The sequence below is a fragment of the Archocentrus centrarchus genome, chromosome 17 (genome assembly GCF_007364275.1).
Source record: "Archocentrus centrarchus isolate MPI-CPG fArcCen1 chromosome 17, fArcCen1, whole genome shotgun sequence".
Lineage (NCBI taxonomy): Eukaryota > Metazoa > Chordata > Actinopteri > Cichliformes > Cichlidae > Archocentrus > Archocentrus centrarchus.
Window position 1 is genome coordinate 23684820 of NC_044362.1, and position 22475 is coordinate 23707294.

The 22475-nt window shown below is 39.6% G+C and overlaps 1 protein-coding gene across 1 annotated transcript in view; it reads right to left on the reverse strand.

The window, feature by feature from the left end:
• Window positions 1-527: 527 nt before the first annotated feature.
• prkci (protein kinase C, iota) overlaps window positions 528-22475 on the reverse strand; it is a 39895-nt gene continuing 17947 nt past the window's right edge. Inside the window, exons 3-18 of the mRNA XM_030751506.1 lie at window positions 22183-22272; window positions 19352-19402; window positions 17014-17099; window positions 16564-16701; window positions 16400-16454; window positions 14979-15034; window positions 13868-14044; window positions 12125-12222; window positions 9166-9252; window positions 8917-9052; window positions 8693-8780; window positions 5441-5566; window positions 4946-5025; window positions 4631-4720; window positions 1325-1440; window positions 528-1211 (exon numbers count right to left, since the gene is read on the reverse strand). Of these exons, the coding sequence (XP_030607366.1) occupies window positions 1124-1211; window positions 1325-1440; window positions 4631-4720; window positions 4946-5025; window positions 5441-5566; window positions 8693-8780; window positions 8917-9052; window positions 9166-9252; window positions 12125-12222; window positions 13868-14044; window positions 14979-15034; window positions 16400-16454; window positions 16564-16701; window positions 17014-17099; window positions 19352-19402; window positions 22183-22272 (1562 nt within the window). The 3' untranslated portion in view covers window positions 528-1123. The remainder of the gene's footprint in view (window positions 1212-1324; window positions 1441-4630; window positions 4721-4945; window positions 5026-5440; window positions 5567-8692; window positions 8781-8916; window positions 9053-9165; window positions 9253-12124; window positions 12223-13867; window positions 14045-14978; window positions 15035-16399; window positions 16455-16563; window positions 16702-17013; window positions 17100-19351; window positions 19403-22182; window positions 22273-22475) is intronic.

The window sequence follows — 22475 nt, forward strand, 5'->3', positions numbered from 1 at the left end:
TACAGCAAAAAAAAAAAAAAAAAAAAAAGAGACAAACACGGAATGAAGAAAATACAAAAAAAAAAAAAAAAAAAAAAAGCTATAATGACCGTAAGTTTTAGAAAGACATAGTATTAAAATGAGAGGGGAAAAAAAAAAATTCTATGACAGCCTCATCTTCCTTATGTATATTGTACCCTCTAATGCAAAGACATTTTTTTTGGTCCTGTATGAATTGAGTATCATGAATGGCCCACACAGTAAAATAAAAACCTGTGCTCCAGCTTTCAGGTATCATGTGCTATTTTTCCAGCCCTCTTCCCGGCATAGCGAGTTCTTTCATTTCACAGTTTGAGAGCATTTCCTCGTTATTAGTGTCACACTGCACTTTTGGTTCCTTCATTGTGGGAGAAGGGACCTGAAGCAAACTCTTACTTTCCAGATGTTGAGCATTTATCTGGTTCTGATACTCTGGCTGGACATTTAACACTTTTACAACTGGTAAATAAAACATGAGAAAAATATATACTTTTTATTTCTTTTTTTCATTTTTTTTTTTTTTTTTTTTTTTTAAAGGCTAGTGTTATGATTCTCTCTACAGAGGAGGCGTCGCGACAAAGCTAATTCCAAAATGCCGTCTGACTGGCTTCAAGCTAAAAAGGCCTTGTCTAATGTTTACTCTCAATAGTATTTTCATATATGTACAAATAAAATATGCATTGAAAAAACCCCACCAGCTGGAAGGAGATGAAGTTCAGTTCATTCGTCAGGGGCTGTGCCTCTTCCCTCCCACCCCCACATACAGCGACACTGGAAGAACTTTGCAGCCACTTTGGCCACCAATAGAGAGGCCCCGACAAGATATTGGATATCAGTGCAGATTTACATGATATAAAAATAATTAAGAAAGAAGGTAGGCTTAAGGACAAGTGGTTATAAATGGCAGAGTGTGAGATTTGTTTTGGCAAATAAGCGTTCTACTGTGCATGTGTGCGGCCCTCGAACAGAAGGTGGATGTTGTTGGGTTGTCTCGTAACCATGCAGCTCGAAGACACTGAGACGCCACGTAAACACGTGCATGAATGCGTGCGTGCATGTTTGTGTGTGCGCGCACGCGTGTGATGTGCATGAGCACAGACACCCCTCACACACACTCCTCTGCTGACATGAGCAGAGGGTTGATGTACTCGAAGCCTTCAAACTCAGACTGGTCGATCTTCTTGACAACGTCCCTGTGGGAAAAAAAAGGGGGGGGGGGGGGGGGGGGGGGCAGAAATCATGAAAAGTTGCTTAAAACGAGTGAAAACTGCAACAGGAAATGAGTGCATATGAAACGTGAACTCACTCGTCATCAGGTGTGAGCTGGATGGGCTCGTTGGTGAACTGGGCGTCGAAGTTGTCCAGTCCATATTCCCCTGAGATGTTGGGCTTGAACGGAGGCACCACCTGCTTCTGCTCCAGCTGAAATAACAGCAAAGGAAGAAGGTAGGACCCCTTTTTTAATCATTTTTTTAAATAATCAATTAGTTCATTAAAAGAATGTTTTCTAGGACAAGCATCTCAAAGTGGTCAGAAAAATATATTTAAAAGCATCAGTTTTGTCTCTGAGAAACTGTGAAGGCACTTTTTACAAGATTTAAAATTTCTAAATAAGTAATCGATTGAGAAATAATCTGTGAATAATGGAAACAATCGCTATTTACAGCCTTATTAAGAAGCTATTAATAATTATTAGTGACGTGATTCAAACACAGGAGTCATTTACAGGAAAGGATTGCAGCGATTACACTTCAGGCAGTTTGACGTGGACAGACGCACACTGGCTCTTTTCTAATCGCTCATTTGTGGAGAGCAGTCTAATTTTCTGCTTTACTGTCTGGTGTCTTTCTTTGTAGTTCATAAGAATAAACACAATAAGACTGTCAAAATGGTAAGTATAAAGCACAACTTATTCATAAGCATCTTGTGCCTGTAGATCTTTTATACCTTTTAGTTTAGCTCTGGTGAACAAATCCAGGCGATATGAGGTGTGTACTGCTTGTACTTTGTGGTGCTTTGACTCTTAGTGTTGTTCCTGCTGTTGTTACGGAGCACCATGTAGTTAATGTGTCCAACTGTGATGCCTTCTTCATTGTGGCTGTGTTTATCTGACAGTTGCTACAAACAGAATTTCTGAAAGGATAATAAACTCTGCAGCTACTGTAATCCAGGCTGACTGATGTCCTCTCCATTCAAAAGCATTTTAACTTTTATGAGGGACTTCCACCCATTTCCTCTGCCTGTGATTTCTTTTATCGCAGCGCACATGCAGCTCACTGAGCTTCCTCTGTCCCAAGTGTTATCGAGCTGGTTTGGAGGGCAACAACGGCTCCCCCTGCAGGCCAGAGGGCACATCGCGGGGCAAACTTTAAAATCAGTGCTGAGGGAATGAGCTGGGAGGGTTGTAAGCTGATCCTCCAGACACTGACTGACTGCTGGGTCCCTGCTACAGACCAAACAGGGAAAAAGAGGTCATGGTGATCCTTGGCAAACTGCCCCATCTATCCATCTGTCAGTCAGTCAGTCACTGAATCGCAGAAGTGCACTCTCTTTTCTTTAAAAACATTTAGTGAAGTCATGACATAAAACAGGTTTAATCTGAATGAGTTTATCTCTTAAATGGCTGAACTATTTTGGAGACAAAAATGATTCAATTATATTTTATAATTTTCTGAAGTAAATATGGTTTATGAAGCATATGGAGATTAAAAACACACCAAGTTAGCCAATCTATTATTTCCTAAAACAAATTTCCTTTGTTCAAATAATAGATTTTTAAGGTATGTTTGAACAAATGATGTATTATTGTTAACTGAATTTATAAAAGGGAGGAAAATGTAAAACAGGTATATTTTTACAGCAAATTATGCTGAATATGTGAAGGTAAGTAGTTCAGAGATGATATTTTCTTATCATCAAACATACAACTGACAGCAGAACTAAATAGCAATATAATTTATTTCCTGTTAAGGTTAAAGAAAAATTGGTTTCTTTAAAAAAGAAAAAAAAAAAAAGTATTAAAATAGCCTCAATCTAAATTGTTTTGCAAAATCTACTTTCATCCTGTACTTGAGAGTAATTAACATATTATACAATAGTTATATAATTTTACATATAAAAAATTTTTGGTTGTCTCTGTTAGTTTTCAAGTGCAGATGTTAAGTATTTACTAGTTGCAGCTTCTCAAAAAGCAAAGTCTGTGTTTTATGCCACTTTAAATTTTGAATTTTCAATTGTTAATCAGATTAGAAATGTATGTCTTCTGCATGTGGCCTTAAAATTCTCACCACTGAAATGGCACGTTCTCCAGCCATAATAAAACACACATAGTAGCTCAACCAGATCCATCACAATTCACAGGTTGTTGCCCCAGAAACAGCAAATGTGACCTTGACCTTGAGCATAGTTTGGGTGAGGCCCCATTACATTAAATTCTAACCACTCTAAACAAGGCCTTATTAGCTCCAGCTACTCTACGAGGAGTAGTGACAGAGTACTGGCTCGCCATAGCACAAGCTCACCGGCCCTTCAGCTGGATGAGTTAACACATGCATTATTCATTATTCAAAACAAGTATTAGCTTCACTCTTACATATACTTATATCTACATGAGGCTACATGGAGTCTTTTGACTCCACTGAAATCCTTTATAGGGTTCTGAGGGCCGTAAAACAGGAACCTAAATCATACTTAAGTGATAACTTACCAGTTGCTGAAACCGGCAACAGGAAGCATCAGAAATAATGAATTATTTTTAGCCCCAGTTTGAATTTCACTGGTATTTTTTTTCACAAGTGATTCCAAGATACCAAACAAGTGACTAACATCTGTAAATACAGGCCCACGTCTTCATTTCCTGCACTATGTTCCACATTTATGTTTATACTCATAATGGTTTTCAAGCATAAACCATAAATAAGGATTACACAGACACAAACACCAGTCATAGCAAGAATCTAGTCAAGCATGTGGTTTTCAGTCTTAGTGTCAAAGAGTGCAAACCACAGCTTCAGAGAAAGCAGCAGCAATATCTGAACTACCTACAAGCTTCGCTGAGGTTCCAGTAATCACGCTGAAGTTTGTGAATGAAATGATTCCTAAACAGTGAAGCTGAAATTAGAGGATTAATGGCTTCCCCCCGTGAACATGAATCACTGCTCGGCAATCCAGACATCCAGAGATCGACATATCAGCCCCATATGAGCCGTCTCCTCTCGTTTCCTTTCCATCTTTAACTTCCTGTCTGTGGGTTTGTAATCCTATCTGCTGCTGTCAGTCTTCTGCCTGGCCCATTTGTTTCCAGCTGCTTGCTTTCCACAAAGAAACAGGTCTCACCCCACAGCTAATAACCTCAGTATTGACAGTGTCTACACCTGCAGGCCAGGAGAAAGAGAGCGAGAGAAGGCGACCCCACGCACTTAGATTTGACCTTCTGCTGTCTGGTAGCAGCTCTCTCGTTTTTCTTCTCTCCCCACAATCGATTGTATGGATTTATTTTGACCTATTTGGCATCCGGCATGCACCAATACTGATTTCCTTCATTTCAAAGCACTGATTTAGGTGACGATCAAGGCGAATTAAGAAAAGGAGGGAATGTAATTGAATCACTCACAAGGTCCCAGTCGACATTTCGGAAGAACGGGTGGCCCATGATGTCAGCAAAGCCCGTCTGAGGGTGGCAGCCAAGGCGCTCCTTAGGATCCTGTGGGAGTGAGTGTGAGAGAAAGGTGAGAGACAGTGGGAGATGATGGTGGAAAAGAAAGATAACAAGTCCAATACCCAACAAGAAAGGTGGAGAAAGTGAGAAAAGAGAATTTGCGAGGAGGCTGTATATAAAAAAAAAAAAAAAAAAAAAAAAGGGGGGGGGCGCCAAAGACCAAAGACAGTAAGAAGTGGTGCCATTTAAGACCGTCTAACCCTTTCTTACCTTGTTGAGAAATCCTTTGAGGACGCTGGCAGCTTTGACTGACAAGGACCGCGGGATTCTGATCTGTTTTTCCAATATTACTGCAGAAGGTGACAGAAAAAAGGGCACAAAAAGGGGGGTGCAGGGTAAGAAGCAGGCAAGAAGAGGACAGGATGAGACTAAAGGAGACAAGAGGGTACCGACGCTGCTGCCGTTATGAGCTCAATCCTGCTGGGTGCACTCACCGCAGCCTTTCAATGGCAATAAACCGTCTCAAAATATGACTCTGTAAACCTACTTCACCAGTAATTACAAGAAAACAAACACAATATAAAACCATATTTATACTGAAATAATGGAGGAAAAAACCCACATAGTTTCACACTTTTCTCTGTAACAGATGGCGTGTTCCTGGTACTGAGAGAAACCAATAGAAAGATGTCAGCATGAAGCTGCTGCGTGAACTCAGCAGTTTTTTTCCCCCCTCATCGAACCGCAGAAGTGCAGAAGTGTTACCTTGGAAGAGGTAGTCTTCGGTATTCTGGTCTGGGTTGTCAGAGCTCCCGACGATGTCGAAGGGTGACCGGCCTGCCATCATCTCAAACATGAGCACGCCTAGTGCCCACCAGTCCACGCTGAACCCTGGGACACACACACATTGTACATTAGAGCTCAGATTTCTGAGCATAAAGGATGCTTTGAAACACCAAAACACCACAAATGATAGACAGATGTAAAAAAGAGCAGCATGTTTATCTTTATTGCAGTTAAAAAGGAGGCGCTTTTAATTGCTGCTTTCAGGGTTACTACAGCAACTGCCTTCACCTTGAAAGCTGTTGTTTTTGTATAACACCTTCAACAAGCACATACTTCACATTTCCAGTTACTTTCTTTTTCTTTTTTTTAAGGCATTAGGCCAGGAGTGTCATATTCAGTTTTACTAAGGACTTCTCAGAAAGAAAAGGAGGGCCAGATAGATATTAATTTAATGGAAAATTTGTGTCTCATACCACCTTTTCAGTTTGGTCCACATAAAGCTTTCAACCAGTCAACAAACAAGTATACTAGCCTTTTTAATATTTAGCCAAGAAAATAATGCTAATATCATTAAAATAAAGATACTCAATCTACTCTTTTGTTGAGATTTTCTGCCTTCAGTGTCAACTTTTCTCTTTTGTTCCAGTCTTTGTTAGCTAGCATGTGCTGTGGAGGTGCATCCGTCTGCTTAGTTTAGGGTGAGGGCTGTGTGTGTTTGTGTGTGTGTGTGTCAATTAGTCTTAAAATGAGGAAACAAAAAAAAAAAATCATTTTTTGCTGGTTTCTTGCATAAGTAAGAAGCAAAATCCCCACAAAGGGCCTGACTTTTGTTCTTGTACAAAAAATACAAGCAGATGCAAGCTGTGCAGTCAGGCTACATGCTAATGAGAAATACTTGTAATTAAATGAAGTTTAATTATGTTATTGATCGGATTATCAGTTTGAATGATAAAAGAGCCTATGTGGGCCTATGCTGTAGCATGCATGAATGACTCAGTGTGCTCAGTGAGTTGTTCACGCCATCATGACCTGTCTAAATATGAAAAGCGCAGGTGTTAGTAAGTGTTGAGCTCAGCCTCAGCAATGCAGCAGCTGAGTGAGCAGCTAAATCAAAGCCAGCCATCATTAATTTCATTATTTACACATGTGCTGTTCCCACTGTGTCAAAACCAGCTGCTGTACACATTTGTTTAAAAAGAAAAAAAATTAGAAAAAATTGGGGGAACAACATTAAAAAAATATTCTTTTAACAGTGAAATTTGCTCATATAACACCACATTTGGTGACCAATCAAGTTTTTTTTATTTTTACAGTATTATGTGTATGGATAGCTGTACATGCAGCACTCAAACTGGTATTTGACTGAAAACTCAAAAGTACATCTAACCTACGAGACATTCTGAGTCACAGGTTGTAACCTTCACATCATATTTTCCACTGAATACACTGTACTCTATATATGAGTTTAGATGGAGCATTATTCATTCTGTACAGAGGAGTATCAGGTCCACATTAAGAAAAAAATTTTAATAAGATTTTTTAAATTTTGCATTTTGAGAAGGTCTAAATGTCAAGAATAAAGATGAAATGTGACAATAAAGCTGCCATTTCAAGTCAAACTGCTACTTTTAGTGCATGGTTGCATCAACTAAATGCAAGTGTAGATGAATTGGTGAAATTGTACTACAGAATGGGTTTTAGTAACTCGGAAGTTATTTCTATTTATCAAATAAATACAGTGGGTTCATCAGTATTAGGACTATGGGAGTTTATTCAACATTCAAACTCAAATTTGTTTTTCTTTTCCTTCACAAAAGTGCATTACAACTTTCTTTTTTCTTAATCTGTTCCTTTGTAATTCAGTGAACGTTACAAGTGCCTCTTTTTCCCCAAATGTGTCTGCAGAACAATACATACAAGTGCATTTTACTGCGTTTCTTTTAGGGCTGTCTATCGGCTTCATAATTAAACCGTGAAAATTAACTGAATTAATGTAGCATTAACCGAATAGCTGCTGAATGAAGACAGAAATGGCTGCCAGGCAAGTAAAGCAGACACAGGTACACTTAGAGGACACAGCAGATTTAGAGAGACAGATGAAAGGCGCACTGCAGGCCAGCATACCAACTTAACCCTACTACCTTGCATCTTCACCTTACATCAGAATTGGAGATGAGTGAACACAAGTCCCCTGACTGCTGTTGAAACAATCCCCTGATGGTGTTTTTCTTTTCCTCAGGGGGGGTGGATGCTATATAACCATAATGTTGGCTGGGATTTCTGCTACATTTAAGAGGTTAAGATGACCACTCAGAAAGAAAGTTAGAGGCAACAGAATGTCCCACTCCCTTTTTTAACCTCTCACATTAAGCCTTAGAATAGGTGTGACTCACTAGAGACATAAGAAGCCAGAGTTATGGCACTTAATGAATCCTGCATTACCCAGATTAAATTGCATGTGAAATTCCCAACAGCAACTTTTTAATACTTGTTTTGGGAGGTTTAGTTAGGAAACTTTTTAAGTAGTTTTTCATCAAATATGACTGGCGATTCTATTTTTTATTTTTATGTCCCAGTAGTCACTGAATTTAAAGTTGATTTTAATAATGTCTCAAAATAACTGCCTAAATAATTGTTGGGAACCAATTCAAGATGGTTGACTTGCTTCTGGAAGGCCTTTGGCATCACTCTCCCAGTGTAGCTCTTATAAGAGAAGACCCCATATCACAAAGCAGTACTGTACAAAAATTTCAGCTAGGTGCTGTATTATTTTTTTTTAATCATTCAGGGGTATAAGAAGTCTTCTGCCAGTCTCTAACCAGGACACTGGATCACGTGTTGTGTTTTGTATTATGTATGCCTGTATATAAAAGTTTGGACTACTATCTTTAACTGGGACATTAAAGTTTTACTGGGGTGAAGCATAGTGATCACTGCTGTATGTGACTGGGATGTCAGGCACCGTTTAAATAAAAAAATTATATCCCAAAATTGAAAACAATACTTACCCATAATAACAAGTATTCCAGCATTTGTCTACAGTCCTTGATTTCCTTACATATAACACAGATTAAGTGTTTTCCATAGTGCAGATAAACCAGGTTCTGCACCACAGCAGCCTCCATAATCATGCTTGACAACAGCATCTCTGATATTTCTGCATAGTGCCTCACACACTAACTGCAAATTAGATAGCATTTCTGGTAAGTGCCTCCGTGTCGTAATCCTCACCGTAATCCTCTCCTCGGAGTATTTCAGGGGCGATGTAATTGGGGGTACCGCAGAAAGTGCTCGTTGTATCGCCAGGTCTCAAGCCCTCCTGCAAAAACAAAGAAATCATCAGCTGTGAGATCATTTCAGAGGGCTGTAAACTGACACGCCTGCAGCTGTGCAGGTGCTTTTATCCAAAGTGCACTGCGGTATCATTACAAACCACGTTAATACGTAAACCACACCTTGCACATGCCATAGTCTGTAAGTTTGATGTGACCCTCTGAATCCAGCAGCACGTTGTCCAGTTTCAGGTCTCTGTAGATGATTCCCCGCTCGTGGAGGTAGTTGAGAGCCAGACTGATTTCTGCTGAGTAGAATCTGAAACAGAAAGAGGGCAAGTCACATGTAATTAAAACCAGCTTTGGCTGCATAAAGAAAATAAAACACCTCTGTCCCTTTAATCACACCTCAAACAAACAGTCTGACTCTACCTGGCGTGTTCTTCTGGGAGTTTCCTTTGTCTCTGCATGTGGAACATGAGATCCCCACCATTTACATATTCAATGACAAAGAAGAGTCTGTGAAAAGAAACAAATGGAAATTTATTTCTCTTGAATACATAATTAGTCCTCTTTCAATCATCTGTAATACATCTGTCAGGGTGGATGGGTGAGCATGATCAGTTTTCTACAAAGTGTCATTGGGGTTTTTTTGTCTGCTAATGTGCTTTAACAAATTTTATTACACAAACTGTATAAGCCTTGGATATAACACAGGCAACCCGGGCTGAATATTTAATTTAGTTTCAATTTAAATTTTAGCTTCCAAAGGCTATAAAAACAGCATAATCTTGCTTTTATTTTCGCTATGAAGTTCCTGTGCACACCTTTCCTTTACAGCGGTGTACTTGCTGTTCAGTTCAGCTCGTACCACAATGACATAAAGAGGGCACCCGGTCAACAAACTAACACATTTGGCAAGGCTTTCTCAGGTGAAATTGGGAAATATAAATTTTAGCCGGCATCTTCAGCTTAGCGCGGGTCTCCTGTGAGTCTGCTGCCGCCCGAGGCTCCCTTCGCCGTGGCCAGTGAGCCTTGTATGACTGATTTTTACAATAATTGTGCAGCCTACACCTAACTCAATTTTTTTTTAAAACAATCTACTAACTAAGGTGGCATTTTCACAAAGCTTAATAAATGCTTAGAAGCCCCTGAGTCAAGGATCTAATCATAAATGCTCTTAACTTTTGTGTTGCTTGTGTTCTTTGTCCTCTCTTCACTGGTTTTGGATCAAAATATAATAAAACATGAGGGACTGTTTATGTATTTGCTTCTAAAAATGAACTTTGCCGTTTTAGTTATGTTTAATGTCACAAAACACGTTCTCGTGTTTTCAGGGGCTTTCACCACGTCAGGGATTTTCCTATAACCTTAACCATGAACTCGCTCATTGACCTAAAAAAAAAGTGTTTTGTTTACATAGATGTAAGAATACCTCAACCACAGGAGCAGCATGTCATTTTGAAACACTTCTATGTGTTGTTCTGAAATGTTTGTTATGACAGGATGGCCTCTGTAAGCACTCATCCTCAGCATGTCTTCATGCATTTTCAGCTTTTTTGTTTTGTTTTGTTTTTTTAAAGAACTGCACTGATGGACAGTATCTAATTCAAAGCTGCAGAATCTTTTATTACACAAACTAGACTTCTCTTCTCAAAACCTGGTGTCTACATTACCCTGAGTTTAATCACTACAGGCATGTCTGCATAAAGGAAGCATTCTGGTTTCAGTTTGTAGTTTGAGATCTATTGACCAATCGGGTTTGAGCAAGTTTTGGTTTCATGCAACTGAACAGTCTGTGGAGAGAAAAAGAGGGGTTGCATTCACTGAAACATAATTAAATTGATCTATACAGCAGGTTTCTAGTCTTACTAGTTAAATTTATTTGTATTTTTAAAGTATTTTTTGCTTTCTTATGTTTTCCTTTCTTCCTGTGAAACCCATAGAACCTTTACATTTGACACTGTACAATAGAAAAAACAAAACATTTTACTCGCCTTACCGATCACTCAAATGGGCTTTGCACTACAAATTCACCCTATCGCACACATGATAAATTAACTGCTACTTATATAGTGCTTTTGTACTCTTCAGTGGCTGCATCAGGGTCAATTAGGGGTTTGGTATCCTGCCCAAAAACATTTCAGCATGGAAACTGCACGAAATGGGGATCGAACCACCAAATTTTCTGTTTGTAGAAGACATACTAACTCCTGACCCACAGCTCCAATCACTTATTATTCATACAGCACTTTGAGTGCATTATCTAACTCACATCCACACCTGCAGCCAATTTAAAATCACCAGTTAACCTGTCATGAATGTCTTTGGCCTGTGGGAGGAAACCCATACGGGCACAGGGACGCAAACATTTATTGCAATTTATTGTAATAATCATCTTTTACTCAGACATAGTTACTCATTGACTGGAAATATAATGCAGTGTTTTCCACATACAGACTTTACTTGGGCAGGCTGCTCAGGTGTATTCACAATGACGCAATCGATTTACTTGTGAGCGATCCCTTTAGTTAAGCAGCTAGCCCTTCCCTACGCTGCTCAGGTTGCTGTAGTGCTGATCTCCAGAAAGTCTAAAAGCTGGATAAATGCCATCATTGTGAATTGCTGCTGGTGACAGTAGTCCTTGTTCTGCCCGGATGATGTGCTGTGAGCAGGAGGGCCATTCTAATTCTAACAGATAGCTGGTTCAGGTGTTACTGAGCAGGCCGAGACTGTGAAGCAGAACAAGACCTGCTGTCGCAAACTGCAGTATGAGACAATGGAACTGAAGCTCGTCCAGGTGATGAGGAATTCACTTGAGAAATAGCTGATTATTAATCTGTTATTTATTGTTACAAAATATATATAATAATATTTATTATTGTATTTAAGAAAGTGTGGTGTCCCTCCTTTTGCACCCTGGCCCCACTACTGCCACAAATACAGTCTAATTCTGGGAAAAACCATGTAAGGCGTTTCTTGAATTTCAACATTTAAATGTAGATTTCCTTGAACGTTAGTTAAAAAAACAAAACAAAACATAAATGTAAAAAGCAAACAAGAAGTGAAACTGGGCTTTTAGAGGAGGTAAAACTAAAGGAAAGGGATGCTCTGGATTTATAATGGCATGCAACATGATTGGTTCATCTCAGTTACTGAGTTTTATAATCCCTGGAAGCCAAAACTGTAATTTAAACTAAAATCTGAATAAATGACCAGCTCTAATGACCGAACTTGAGAGCAAGTCTCTGCACAACCTGATTCTTATATGCAGTGGTCCTTCCTGAAACCTGTAAATAGTCTTTGTAAATTAGTGGAGTTCCTATTTAAAGAGCATTTTTCCAAAGTCTTGAAAAGCAAAAACCTCAAGTCATGCAAGAAAAACACTCACCTGCTTTCTGTCTGGAAACAGGAGTGAAGGCCAACCAGGAAGGGATGATTAGAGGCCTGCTCAAAAACATGCTTTTCTGTTTGGACCCAGTCAATGTCCTGGAACAAAAACACACAAAGAAACACCCGAATGTCAATCAGAGATCTTTCTGACATAGTGCCCTTGAGCTAACAAAAGCTGAATAAGCACAGAGCTCCATCAACCATCCTACAAAGCTTGAGCATTACTTGTGTGTAAGGTGGACAGTGGCGGGGGGAAAATGGCTGAGCCAGTAGAAGCAGAGGCAGGCCTCCATCAATAGCTGGATGATAATATGTCTGGACACAGATGCTGCTCACACCGACAAGACAGGGACAGCACAACACTTCACCATTGATCGAGAAGCACTTGTCAATTTGTCAGTCATTATAAGTGCGTCTAATCAAGGCTACCTACTTCCGTTGCTGTTGGCTGCACTGCTGCATGTGTTCACGGAGATCAATTTTTGATGACGTGGTTTGTTTGTTTTTTTATCTACACATTCTTAGAAAGACTGACGGCTTCGAAGAAGTCTGTTAACTTAACTCTGAGTGTTAAGGGACACATAAGATGGATGTTGGATCACATGTCACAAATCTTCAGTAAATAAGCTATAAGAGCTCCCATTGATTGTTCCAGTTATATTAATTATACTGACAGGAGACTGATCTCTTTCACTATTAATTAACCTCACAGAGGGAGATGTGATGATGTGGTGTCCATACACTGTCACACTGTATGGTCTTTAGTTATTGTTACACTATTATTACAGATATATCTTTAAACCTCTGGAGTCAGTTGGTCTGAATAAACAGAAACGATGAAATATCAAGTTACTCGATTATCTATTAAAAAGTCAGTAAGCTAACATTAAAAGCTCAAGTGGTTAGTCAGTTATTAATAATCTTTTTACTGAAAATAATTGGAAACATTTTTTTTTAGTTACCATCGTTCAAGTCAATAAAAAAAATGTAATTAAATACACAAACTTTGTGCTTGAAGGTCCTTTTGGACTTCTGCACAGTCAAAACAAAAAGGTGCCACTTTACTAGAACAGGAAACTTTGCAGTCAATTTCTCAGGTTTTGAACACTTTATTGTGTAAACAGTTAATCAACAAAAAAGTATCATTAGGGGCAGCAGTAAAAAATATCCTCACTGTGTCCTGTTTGCATACACCTACACAGACTGCAGCAAAAACCATTTTGCATGTTATTGTGAAAATGTTTTTCAAACCACTGAAGGAAAAGACCACTGGGTGGATTTTTCTGGCAACTACCCACCTTAAAGAGGTCCTATTATGTTCTCTTATTTTCCACCACACTTTTACAACAGTGAATGCTAATATTAAACAAAGCTGCCATTTCTAAAAATCAGCATTGGAAATGCTACTTCCGCTACTTCGCGGTTCGCTTATTGTGGACTCGCTGTTTCGCGGGTTTTCAATCAATATTAGTGTAAAATATTTATTGTGGTATTTTCGCTGTTTCGTAGGTTTTTGCGATACTCGTTCTTCACATGCGTAGTACGTGTTGTACAGTAATGTATAACAGGTTTCCCCTTTAACAAAGGTACAAAAAAAATGCTCTAATGCATAACACCTAGATTTCATTTTTCATGCTGACACAATAATTGATTTTTTTTTTTTGGGCCTCATAGATAAAAGTCATTTAATGTCTGGTGTGTAGGTCAGGGATCAGCAGCATTTACACCTCTTCTGATTTACCTCGTCGTCATTGACCAGCTCCTTCTTGACGACCTTCATGGCATAGATGCGCTCCGTCTTTTTCAGCTGCACCAGCAGCACCTTGGCGTAGCTGCCTCTGCCAATCACCCTCAGCAGGTCAAAGTCAGCCAGGCCCAGACTAGAGGTTGATTTCCCCGTGTCTCTGCTGCTCTTTGCCTAGAAGGTGCAGTTGAGAAAGTAGAAAGGAAGCCCAGTGATAGGGAGAGCATGAAACACCATCATAACAAAAACATAATGAATTCAACTTGGGGACGATTATTCACACATCATTTTGGCTTTGACTTTCTCAAGATAATTTTTTTTCACTGAACTATTGACAGAGCTGATGATTTGGTTTGGGCAAGAGTGTGATTTCCTTTGGGTGATTTTGTAAATGATATTAAAACAGCTCCAAGCACCACTTTTAGACAATAAATCTTAGTAATGACTTTCTTGCCTCAATTTAATAGCATCATGCTGCTACCATTACATTAGACCCTGGCTGTATTATAGTCCTGCTTCTCTGTAAACATGACTCCCACCTTCACTATTTCCTCACCCATCTTCTCTGTTCTCCTGTAATCTGTTCTGTACTGAGCCATTTCGACTACCTATCTAATCTAACCTCGCTTCACATGACAACCCCATCCCCAGAGTCAGACAAGGAACTGCAGATAAGATCATTTGGCCTGCCCTTTTTTATCTCAGTCTATCTGCATGCAACTCGATTCAGTCTTTATCCATCTCCAGCTCTCCTGCTTCATCCAACAATCCTCCCTGCCAACCTCCAAACTGCATCCCAAGCCATTAATCAGCCTCTGGTGTTAAGAGCTGTGATAAAAGGTTACTTTATTAGCTCCACTAAAGGAAATCAATACAAACACCACTACAAGGGTGCCTACGTCTGCACGCTCTCCGTATCCCACATGCACAGCGGGTGAAAGAAGGATCACCCAAATGCTTACAGATGAAAACCTGCTACAGATGATCTGTCTCCCTCTCATACAAAACAGCACCAATTTCTAAATATACATGTATCCATCTAGTCAACATGACAAGTTGACAGATTGAGTCACATATCGTTGAGTGTTTGAAAAGATTTTTCTCTCACCTCTTTTTCTTCTCCATCATAAGTCAAGCTTTCTCTGGAGTCTTTATTCTGAGGGCCTGTTTTTGGGTTTTTTTGGGGGGTGGGGGGGGTGACAGACAGAGTGACAGACAGACAGAAGGCGAGGGGGAGGCAGGAGTGGGAAAAAAAAATAGAGATGAGAGAAAATAGGTGAGAGACAGTCACACGCTTTGTTCACAGCTCTGCAGTGCCAGAGCAATTTTTCTCTGCTTGGTTAAGAAAGAAAACAGCCAGTTTGTATTGACCCTTGTTTAGCAATACAACAAAACCAGACTATTCTGTGAATACATAAATAGAAAAGTATGTCTTTACACATTATAAATCATTTAAATTATTTAGTCACAATATTAGTAAAACAAGGACATCTGCACAACACTTGGTGGCCACTGAGTTTCAGCTGCCTTTCTAACAGCAATGATCCTGAACCTCTTTCAGTCCTCTCAGCCTCTCAACTACCGGACTGGACTCAAATCTGGTGCTGCAGGTAAACTCCCAAATGCAGCTGATCAATGTCCAAGTGTATTTTTAGTGGCAGAGAACAAGACAGACACTTCTGGTGGAGCACAAATACTTTCTTAGTGGGCGTGAAAAAGGTCCTGTGGCCACACCGGAGCCCCCAGTGGTATTCACTTATAGGGCCACTCAACTATGGCAAAAGTAATTATAATTTCATTTTGGTCAGTATTGAGACCATGATTATTTAACACAATAACAATTTTTAAATCATCATATATTTGCCACTCTTCATGAAAAACACATTTCCAGTTTGTTTTTACTAATCTCAAATCTGTCTTGCCGTCATCTAATCTCGATCTGAGCTAAACCAGCCTGTGGGGGAGAGAGTTTGGGGTTTTACAGAAAGGTGAACGAGCATTGCTATTAAGGAAAGAAAAAAAACAAAACAAAAAGACAAAATGAGAGCAATACTGCAAAAAAATTGGAGTAAAACAATTATCACAATGGTTTTGTTTTCAAAAATTACTGGAAGCCACAGCTGGAGCTGAAATTAAATTTCAGTTAATTGCAGAGCCCTACTACTGATGCATTAAATTAACATGATCATATTATGAGATTTATAGCTAATCAAATCTGCCTTGCTATAGTTTCATATTGCATCTCCGCTCATAACTGAGTTGAGTGGATAGTGCTACCCTAACAGGTGCAACAGAACTTAACCTTTGCACTATGGAGCTGATGGCCCAAACCTACTGCTGTCCCAAAACCCTTAAAACTAATCACTGAGCCACCCTGTTTTACTCAGTAAAACTATTTTACTATTTAAATTAACAGAGAACAGTGTCCATGATAAAACAGATGAACAGTTAAGAAGATAGAGGTTCTGCTTTTAAACATGAAATTAGTTTTTGTGTGTGTGTACATATGTATGTGTGTGTATGTGTTACCTGGCTGTTCAGTTAAGTCTAGCTGCCCTGACTGTGGGTTGGGCATCATTGGTTCCTACAGAGTAACATCCATCATTAAAGCATAATCAGCAGAGAGACAAATGTTCACAGTGTATGTTTGAGTAATGGATGGTAACAATTCACTTAAAGCGAACAGATCTCACATGGATCATCGGTCTGCCGCACTCCATTGTCGCTAGTTTGTGGCACTTCTTGTGCACCAGCAGCTTGCAGTTGATGCATTTGTAGCCTTGTCTTCCCAGACCCCAGATTCGGTCTGTACAGATGGCACAGTGGGCTCGCTGCTCGAGTGGGTGAGAGGAGTAAAAATCATTTTCATAAACACGTACACAGAATAATCTAGAGAACGGCAGAGAGGCAACAATGACTGCTGAAATGTGAACGTGTGCATGTCTAAAATCAGAGCCTTCACTCCTGCTCAAACAACCTCCTTACTACTGTAAATCACAAAAGATTAAAATATTCATTAAGTTCAAATTTTCATGCGCATCTTTACAATATTTAGACACTAATTTGAAATACACAAGGAACGTATTAAAAAAATAAAACTTCATAATAGGCATTACAGTGCAAAGTACTAAACTCTGTCTCACCCTGTTGAAGCGTTTTGCCTGAAAGGCGTGACCACTGGCATAGTAAAGCTTTCTCCAGCGACGGGCTCCACGGCGATATATCGATTCTGAGGAGGGAGGAAAAAGTCCGGCTTCACACTCTTTATATGTGCTTGTCTGTGTTTTTGTGCATTTTAAATATTTTTCAAAACTAACAACATATTTGAATCATCACAACCATCACCACACACGTTCTGCATCATACACAATTATTTTACAGGCCGTGGATTTACTGAATAATTTCACTCTGTAAAAAAATTTTTTTTTAAATAAATAAAAGGTTCATTATTGAAACAAAAACACACAAGTTTAAACTTTGAACCTCAAAATCAAAAAAGATTTTGACAACAGCAAAGTATATCTGGCCTCACTTCACCGAATCCAATTTAGTTTAGTTAAATAAAGGTAGCAACAGCATACTTTTGTCTGTTTTCCCTGAAAAACCTTACACACACACACACACACACACACACATTCCCAAGTTGACCCCCACACCACAGTTTGAGAACCACAGGATTACAGTAAAGACAGCCAGGCAGTGAAAGGAACCCATTCACACACTAACGTGCATGGGGTGGCATGGTGATGCAGTGGTTAGCACTGTCGTTTCACAGCAAAAAGGTTCATTGTTTGAACCCTTGCTGGGGGCTTTCTGTGTGGAGTCTCCATGTTCCACCTGTGCGGGATTCCTCCGGGTACTCCGGCTTCCTCCCACACATGCTTGTCAGGTTAACTGGTAATTATAAAATTGGTTGGAGGTCTGAATGTGAAGGTTGAAATTAAAGTGCTTTACAGTGTATAAATGTGGCTTCTGTTCATTTTCCTGCCTCTAATTTTCAGTAAATACAGATAAGAGCCAAAAATACTGAATTCACTGTGCTTTTGAAGGCAACCATCACAACAACAACTTTTAAGGCAAAATCTGTGAATCAATCAAAACCCCTTATGACTTTTTTTGACCATCAATCTATCTTTACTGGCTCTCGTGCATGAAATACACTTCAGTGTTTTTGAATTTGAACCACATTATTCAGTGAGAATATTCTGTCTTCACTTTGGGCGTGGGGGGAAAAAGTGGCAGTCTCATTATGGTGTGCTCTGCGGCAGCACTACACCTATGAGAGCGTGTAGTCTCGTGTCTCAGTGAGGAAAAGGAAAGATTTTATGACTGTATAATCACCTAATCTCGCACAGTGACCATGGTAACAGACAAAAATATCATGTAGCTTGACAGTCTCTCGCTCTTATAGGCAGTCATTGAAGCACATTCTTCATAAAGGTAGTGGCTGTTTTTTTCCATAAAAATACAAAATACAGTGGCACTGTGGTTAACCCATACACCTTATATGCAAAAGATCCCCAGCTAGAGACTTGGAGGAGACACAAACCCAGCCTCAGAGGTCCCAAGCTAGTGTACTCCCAGTGCCAATCCCAAGCCTGGATAAATTGGTAAGAATTACGTGAGGAAGGGCATCCAGTATAAAAAATCCAAATCAAATCAACACAGAGATCAACCTGTTGTGGCTGAAAGTACCTTTGTACACTAAGTACTAAAGAGACCATTCTCCTCACATCTCCAGCATGTATTGCGTTTAACTTTCAGTTATATAACTGTTTTAGTGTATTTACACTTGGATAAACCTACATTCACTGTACACTGAGGTTACTGAAACGTGACTTCCAGTCCTCAGGAGACAACAATTTGTGCACACATTATATTCATCCATCCATTTTCTTCTGCTTATCCTTTTTCAGGGGTGGGTGAGCTGAAGCCTATCCCAGATGCCACAGGGCGAGAGCCAGGGTACACTCTGGACAGGTCGCCAGTCTGTCACAGGGCTAACATAGAGAGACAGACAACCACTCACACTCACAGTCACACCAGTTACAGACAATTTAGAATCACCAATTGACCTAACCCCACAAACTGCATGTCTTTGGACTGTAAGAGGAAGCCAAGTACCCGGAGAGAACCCACGCAGACACGGAGAACGTGCAAACTCCACCACCAGTTGGAATCAAACCCTGGACCTTCTTGCTGTGAGGCAACAGTGCTAACCACTGTGCCGCCCCACATTATATTCATTTATTTCCTGCAGCAATACATCACAGTTCTTTACAAATGTCAGTCCCTCTGCACAAACTATGTAAGTCTACTATGTGAGTCTTATTTGGGCCCAGACATCGAACAGTCTCCATTAAGTCACTGTGCTATTTAAAGGCATTCACCTGGTGTGTCCCAAATTTGAAATACAAGTTAAATGTAGGACTTTTCAGCTGTTAAAATGAGGTAAAAATAAAAGGAAAGGGTTTAACTCACTATCTTCTCCTGCACAAGGCATGCCAGGTTTCTCTGGTACACAGGGGAACACTGGAAAGAGAAAGAAGAAGAAGGGGAAAAAAGGGATAAGGAACTTGAAAGTCTTAAAGTCAGACATCATGTGAAGATGCTTGTATGCTGCTGGGAAAAAAAAATAATTTTTTAACATTGTGACAGACTACCTGTAGAACAAACTTCTTTTCAGGACTGTATTTTTGTGTGATACTTATAAGAAACTGAGAAAAGACACAATCGTTACCAAATTCGACAGCAGACAGCTCGTGTTAGACCGGGGCCAGCGTGAGTCAGAGCTGAGGCATGGGCTACAGCCGAAGAGCTTGTTAACAAGCAGACCTTGTGGCCCTTCACGGAGCCCCCATTTCCACTCCTCAACACCCCCCACATGTTTCACACATCCTCTCTCAGTCATCACACTTGAATCTGCTGCACTCTTGACCCGTCACCTCTGATTACATTAAAACTTTACGTTAACCACAGCCCCAGGTTTTATACTCATATGCACACAGCCTGTCAATCAAATCTAACCACATATACATATACAACCCCTCAGCCTGGACTCATAAGGTTGTGTCTGTGTCAGACAGACTAAGCTTAGAGAGAGAACTAGCTGTAGGGCCCATAAACAGTCATCAGCAGCAGAAGTAATGCTGTTTCACAGTTCAGCAGCACATAAACATATGCTTTGATCACTTTTTGTTGTATATATTATCTAGCCATCTGTGATCAGACAAGCAGAGATGTACATTTATACTGATGCATGAAAAAAAGAAAACTACAAGCTACCAGACAGATGTTTAGACTGAAATCCATTTAAATGTAGTTTTAGACAAATGGTTGCAGACTCTGAGTAAGCCATGTTTGTCACTTTCAGCATAAACAGCCACTGCTGTTTAATTTGTATGTTGCTTTTAAGCATTGAGGTTCACCAGTAACTTTAATTGAAGTCGTCACTTTGCTGTGGAGCACCGTCTGCAGTCAGACACACTGATGGACAAACTATGTGATGAAATTTTATTTTTTTTTAAACCCCAAGTATTTTTTTCTGTACTATGTGCTGTATAAATAAGTTTTCATTGTGACTAGAGCTGGACCGATGTGGGCATCCTATCACAGTACTATGCTGGAATTCACTGAGCTCCTGAGAGCAACCCATTCTTTCACAAATGTTTGTAGAAGCAGTCTGCATGCCTGGGTGCTTGGTTTTATACACCTATGGCCATGGAAGTGATCGGAATGATTTGGACAGGTGAGTGAGTAAGTTAATATAGTGTATTTATGAGTCCTTATGAAGATATTATGACAATACAGTTTAAAAATAATCTTGTTTTATTGTCGCAGTAAGTCATCGATTACTCATTTATGCTCCGCCTGACTCTGCTCGGATCAGCTGGTTGTTTCCAACAGGGGAGTTGCAGGATGCCCCCGTTAGACAACATCAATACTTATAACAAGGTTAAAGGATGTTTCTCCTGCATTGTCTTTACTTTTTTAGTTTTCTTTTATTGATTGGTATAAATGCCAATGTATCGACAAATAGCTATATCGGCCAATAACTGTGACAATATCGGCCAGCTGTTTTGATTGCCCTTCAAAGAGCATGTAACCCAGCTCGTCAGGACCAGCTGGGTTGCTGATGTAAATCAAATAATATTTTTGCTAACTACCCAAGACAGTGTTTACCCACACATAGTTTATACTAGGATGACCCACCCAGGAAAATTCGCACAGGTATAGTTTTCCTATTTTTTACCTCCGCCAAGGAGGTTATGTTTTTGGTCGCATTTGTTTGTCTGTTTGTCTGTCTGTCTGTTTGTTTGTTTGTCAGCAGGATTACTCCAGAAGTTATGAACGGATTTTGATGAAATTTTTTTGGAATGACAAGAGGAAGAAGTGATTAAATTTTGACGGTGATCCAGATCACGATCTGGATCCAGGAATTTTTTTAAGGATTCTTCACTATTGCGGGATAGAGGGTTATTGTTGTCTGGGAAAGACGAAAGATTATTTCACAGTATTTAGATACACGTATTACAGCGTCAGTGACCCTATGGCCTTGGCGGAGGTTTGCACTTTCCGAGTGCTTCTAGTTTATTAATATTATTATTATTAATAATAATAAATGTTCTTTTCCACCAGTGGACAATCCTCTCACTCTTATTTTGAAAGTGCACACAGCTAATCACTTCCCATCTCATGTTTTCTAAATAAATCTATATTGATTGGTAAAGGAGCAAACCAGGCAAACATTTTTCATTCTCACAAAAAATATAAATATAGTAGGAGATATTATTGCAATGCACAGGCTCGCCATAAAAAAAAAATTTAAAAAATCTAATTCTGTTGGTTTTCCTGTGTCTAGGGTGCCTGTAAATTTAAACTATAACAACATAAAGGACTGCTGCATTTTACTATGTAAAAATTTGTTTTGTGGCTACTTCTACTACTAGCAGGAGAGTGTGATTATGAATGCTTGGAGGACATTAACTACTAAAAAGTCAAGTTGTGGCGGTCTGTGTTGGCACTGGCTGTCAGCCATGATCCAGACCTGGGGGTTGTTATACTGTAGCTTAATGACCAGAAATGGAACAAACCGTAAGTCTGGCTTACCTCCCTGTTTGGCTTGTAATAAAAACCTCAACAGGGAGGTGAGTGGACCATTGGGAGAGCAAAGAGTCAACAATAACAGGCTTTTCTTAGAGTTATTACTGAACTGGTCTGAATTAACACCTTTTTAACAACAGCATACAAGAGCACACACTGAAAGTGTAGATGCTATAAATAAAGCTTGTGTGAAAAGCAGAAAGCCTCACCATGGATAATGAGCTCTGAGTCTTTGTTGAGTTCGTAGAGACGCAGGGCTTCCTCTAGCTCCAGCTGTGACGATACAGTGCAGGGGTCACCTAGCAGCGAAAAAGAGACCAGATGTCATTCACCACATTTACATGAATGCAAGAAACCAGAGTTACCAAGAGTAACCAGATATGGCAGGAAACCAGCCAATATTTTTACATGCTCTCCTGTAAAACTAGTTGTGGAAAGAAAATAAAATTAGTTGAGTTTGAATGAAATTCTTCTTTTAAAAAGAATACACATTATGTCCTCT